Raw genomic sequence first — 5,555 nt, forward strand, 5'->3', positions numbered from 1 at the left:
AAGTTTGTTTATTTTCTAAATCTCCAAACGCTAATGACGCACATGCACTTGCATGTCAATTGCCTAATAAGTGTAGGCATAGGAGTGTATTTTGGAACAACAAAATTCATATAAATATGCAAGATAAATAGGTCAGCACAGGTCGTGGTAAATCAGAAAAGGGTTATGTTTTATGCCTAGAAAGTGCCTCAGTAAAGGGGTGGGCAGAGTGCATCCCAGTGCTATTTGTAACCAAAAATAACGCCTTGTAATACGACGGAGTAGCATAAATATGCCTCTGGTATGGCATCAACCCAAACGGCTTTTTAAAGCAATAAAAGGTATTTTGTGATGCTTCAATCGTGAGATGTACTTTGCGGAATTGCCGCAAACAGAGCAATGCAATTACAGTGACAATGACATCAGCAGGGATGACGATTTTCAACCGTGTTGCTATTTTAAAACTATGCTACCTCAATCATAGTCAACTAACTCGCATAAAGTTCGGTTTTAAATAAATACACTTTTGCATCATGAGCAGAAATCCTTAGAATCCATGGAATGAATGTCAAATATTGGAATCTTGAATGCTGCTAGCACAAACAACATCATGGTGAAGGTGTAAGTGGTAGAATTTCCTAAAGGATAGTGGAAAGGCATTTGTTAATAGTGAAAAATGTGTTTTAATTTCAGATAAAGAACCTATCGACCCACTCACAAAATAACTTTGTCACCCATATTTTAATTTTCCTTTCAATTGAATTCGTCTTCCTGAATCATCATTAGACCTAATATATTAAACCGTTATGAGATGGACTTATAATTCTGGGAATTCTAAACTTCTGCGGAAGCACTATAATGACCTGTGCGTTAGTTGAACAAAATAATGGTTTTAGGATTAGTCTCTTACTATGACCTTAAAAAACTGCTCTATGTCGTTTTTAAACACAACCCGTGGGGAACTGCAGACCTACTCGCGCTGACCTCGTCCTCGCTTTGGCCGGCGATTTGCCTCCTTTGCCTCTGCCAATCATTGTCCCCTTCTCCAAGTAACCATCCAACCGTTTTAAGCGTGATATCAACGCGTGACTCACCGCCCCTTCTTATAGCCACCGCCCATCACACTGAGGCACGCGCCCTATTGGCTACACAGCAGCCTACTAACCGCTTTGCACATCTGATTCGCCCGCTACCGCTAACGCCTTCTGCTACTGATTCTGCCATTCCTCCTGCAGTCTCAGACCAAAAACTGCATCTTATTTGACTGGATCACACCTAAACAAAGCTTAGGAAGCATTCATCTCTAATGTAGGCCGTGCCGATCGATCCTCTCCTGTGCTGAGTAGCATATTGTTGATGACAATTGTAGTGTACCATTGAGTTCAACAATTCCCTTCTTCTCCATACTTCACTCAGATAGCCACTCGTCCATATGCCTACGCCCACATACAAGAGGAATCTGACTAGGTTTTCCTTTGACCCCTGTCTACCCATATGGAAGAGAGTAGATATACAAAGTCTATGTACATGCGTAGGAAATCCGCACTAATATCAAATAACATAGTTGCTTGTTATATCTTGAAGGAGATCCTCCATCCTAGATAGTAATGCAATCTAAATTGCCTTGATTGGGCCTCCAAAGGATAGAGATCATAGTGCCAGATACTTTGCATAGTAAGCTATCTCAGCTTTTGCTTTTGCGTGCCTGTCACAGTGGAGAGGAGGCTGATAGACAAGGGCAACAGTAGAAAACTGTAGTACTTATTTCTTCACGAATCCAACTCAGCGCAGATTGCAGTCTAAAAGGCACTATTTGTGGTGGTATTCATTTCATCGGGCAGAGTTAAATGGCATTTTACACGGCACACGCGCACCCAAATAGTGAAATTGGGACCACCGGTATGATTTGCAGGAAGCATGGTTTTGTTAGTGCCCTTTTTTTAATTGTAGAACCCTGCAGGTCCACTGGAGTTTAGTGTTTACAAAAGCTTGACTCTTTAAAGTGGTTAATTTTCAATATATTAGTTTCAAGTGGCGTACCACCAAAAGCTTCCTCGGGATTAGCAAAAAGGGCATGTGAGTTTGTGCAAGGATTAAAAAGATAGCTGAGCAACACGATCTGCAAAGATGCTTATATTGTTGTTCAAGATGCAAATGTTGGCGTATTGTTTTTCCACCGCAAGGTGGAAATGCGGTCTTTGAGCTCCTTCCAACTGGGATCGATCCAATGCAGTGAGCTTCACCTTGGCAGAAGTAGCAATTCCGCATTGTTACGATTTAAATTAAAGAAAACGCATTGCCAATGGAGTAATACAAAGCACGTTGGGATTTCTCAAACCTTTTTTCTTCTGAAATTAGTAATGATTATTATTTTCCCCTTTATGGTGGATTCAAATTCTGCCACATTTGGCACAATACTATTAAACCAGGTGTTAAATGTGGTTTATGAAATTATACACACATAAAGCAGGATAGGAGGATAGGATATAGCATATTATTCTTCTCTTTATTCTCATTTCTGATCTTAAATGGACGATTGGTCTCAAAGTTATGGTTAAAGTATACTACTATTAGCTGAGAACGTGTAACCCTGTGATCAGAAGCCAAATAGAATACACTGTTGAAGAAAGCAAAGGTGATAACACGGAGTGTGTAAAGGTTGAATGTCTCACTGGATTCTTTAAATAGAAAGTCTGTATAAGTACAAAAGATGTCTATATGTCAAATTCTTCGCACTAGGCTTAAAACATAGAAGCTACCTTCGACTATTTTACTGAGCAGTATTGTGCAGGAAATCCTTTAGAGTTGCTAGTTTTTTATGAAGCGTACCAACAGTAGCTGCCCATTTCCAATTCACAGATGAAGTCTAGGACTGTGCATCCTGCAAACTCCTTAATTTTAGTCAACAGGCAGCACTCGATTCGAACGGCAGTCCACATCTAGACACGCACAACCTTACTCCTACTCTGTTACTCCACTTGCTTTTCATTCTGGCAAATTTGGATTTATGAGTTTGATAGATGTTTGGTTTAGGAAGATAGATGGATTCGTCTTTCTTATTCGCCTAGAAAACTAAATGTTTACAAATTTGCTTATTTATTTTATAGCAAAGCGAACTGATTATGTACCAGCAAAATAAAAGTGAGTGGCTGTGGCAGTAAGCGCATAACCGAACACGCCAATATACTCTTTAAAGATGTGTTTAGAATGAACACTTTAGGTATTTAAAACCAACTCTTGCAATGCCGGTTTGTTGGATCGTAGTTTAAATGTCTTAAGCGTGGATCATTCTTTTAATAGGACGTGTGCGTAAACCGCCTATTTGCGATCAAACTGCTTTTTAAGTGCAGGCGAAAGAGTCATCTTTAACCAGTGGTTATTTATTGTTAAAGCATGGAAAATTTTAAACATATTTTCTGTTAAACGAAATCCCTTTAGTAAGAATTATTAGATTTGAAGTAGCTTACTCATCTTGCAAGTCCATTTTGCAAATATTTTAGTAAAACCCACACCCCCTTAACCAGCTCTGTGCATTTCTAATTTACTCTCACGATGTTTTACGAAAAATGACGTACCTTAAAACTGGTTATCAGTGCTAGCTGCTTGTTCGCACCTTGACCAAATCATTGCTACAAATGAAATCAATGGTGTCAGTTACTTTGTTTTGCCTTGTGTTTAGCCAAAAGTGTACAACTTGTCACGAGCATGTCAGACTGAAATAAAGTATACGGTGTCTACTTTACAGATGACCCGAGCAAGGAATATGAAAAATAATACCCATGCAGGGAAATCAAACAATGGACTGCTTGCATTAAATTATGGTGACTGCGTAAACGGTGATTGTACAATGATAGACTATTTCCGGTGGAGTAATAAGCTGCAGATAGGTGCATCAAATACAGCACATCGTGTATAACACAAAAGGAGGCACCAGTGACTTGTCAGTATCACCAAATTAAGTGTCCCCACACGTCTTACGCGCATACACTCTTGCGAAAAGCTGCTGAGCTTTCTAATTGTACGCCCATTAGCCTAACTGTCAGCCACATAAGTTGCTGTGTGGCTGCCATCTGCACCAGACAGAGAAAAAGCAGAGGACAAGACGGTGATAAAGGTTGGAAGGGAGGGGTCATGATGTCTTTATAAAAACTATCTCCAAGGCGTTAATTAAAGAAAGCTTCTTATAACTGCTAAAAGGGTTGTGCTTTCCCATTTCTTATTGTCGTTTCTGTTTTACCCCTCGCTGCTTTTGCCACCCTCCTAGACGAAACGCAAAATTAAACATTTTACTCGCCTATTTAAGCAACGGAACCATGCACAACCAGCAATTGTCCTGCAGGTATATTCTATTAACTTATTAAAGAAGTACTTTTACTGAAAAAGGAGGTTATTTTGAAAATGTAGTACCTAAATAGCAGAGTCATGCCGTGAATCCACTAGTAGATTAATTTGTTTTCCTAGCACAAATGAGATGCCTCTTACTAAGGCCGAGATCCTAAAAATTAATTGGTTGAAGGAGGTAGCCACAAAGGACATAAAAGGGGGCGCTATAGCTTCCTAGTACTCTGATTACAATATCACTTATGTTTCATAAAAAGCTGTCCAGATGGTGATGCTCAAAATTCAAATTCTCATGCACAAACCCCAATTTCTTGATTACACAGCCAACTTTGCAGACTGCTTCTAAACATTTTCAGAGGAATAACAACTGGACCAACTCATTCATTCATGCATTTGCTTCACATAAATTAAGTCAAGGTAAAGCGTCTTACAAGGAATGCAGCAGACTTGACAGCCCAACTAAATTTGTCCCGGCTATTTAATTCAGGTCAGGGTGGTGGGTGGGGTGAGCACGACGCGACCACCAACAACATGGTCCGGACAACATTATACACAAGTGAACATTCTGGTTTTACGCTACCACTAGGAGCATCGGTTTCAAGACTGAAAATAGCATCTTTGGTTTGTAACAAATCTATTTGTATGATTGAAATACTGATTACAAAAGGATAGTGTTTGACAACTTGATCAAAACAAACGAAACACAAATGACTGGATTCATCAACAAGAAGACAAAGTAGAGATGTAGGTTCTGATATGATCTATGCTAAAATAAAAAAGGAGCGTTATGACATGTCACCTGAGGGAATGCAGGTAGGCAATCAGGCAGCATTAGTTTGCTTGCACATGTAAAATGCGTCAACGGAATCAAGGCAATGATGGTGTGTCTAGCAATTTAATGAAAAGGAACTTTTGTGCTAAATTGTGAAGTTCCTGTGCAACATCTTCAGCAAATCTTAACTTGTGCACCCTTTAAGCACTTTGCCAAGTAAATTTTCCGTCTACGTTTACCATTCAACCAACGTGGTCGAAGCAAAGTGAGGACGGTTCAGTAAAATAAAAAACAGGAATTTATAAGTAGCCGCCTATTTCTTCCCATCAAGGCAATTCCATCCTAGTGAATTGCAGTTTATCTATCCTGACGAAAACAGTCTCAAGGCAAGCTTTAACGCCTAAAAAGAGGCGAAAAGAGATTCAAGCGCTGATGTACAAGGCGACTAATATTAATTCAACGG

General features: G+C 39.5%; 1 protein-coding gene across 1 annotated transcript in view; it reads right to left on the minus strand. All coding sequences in view use genetic code 11, as the record gives it.

Annotated features, from left to right (window-relative positions):
* Positions 1–709: 709 nt before the first annotated feature.
* Positions 710–5,555, minus strand: part of EGR_04893 (hypothetical protein) — a gene marked incomplete at both ends in the record, with an annotated part of 7,924 nt that continues 3,078 nt past the window's right edge. The window contains 3 exons of the mRNA XM_024494142.1: positions 710–767; positions 2,441–2,672; positions 4,883–5,081. Coding sequence (XP_024351379.1) covers positions 710–767; positions 2,441–2,672; positions 4,883–5,081 — 489 coding nt within the window. The remainder of the gene's footprint in view (positions 768–2,440; positions 2,673–4,882; positions 5,082–5,555) is intronic.

Source organism: Echinococcus granulosus, assembly GCF_000524195.1.
Source record: "Echinococcus granulosus chromosome Unknown EG_S00033, whole genome shotgun sequence".
NCBI lineage: Eukaryota > Metazoa > Platyhelminthes > Cestoda > Cyclophyllidea > Taeniidae > Echinococcus > Echinococcus granulosus.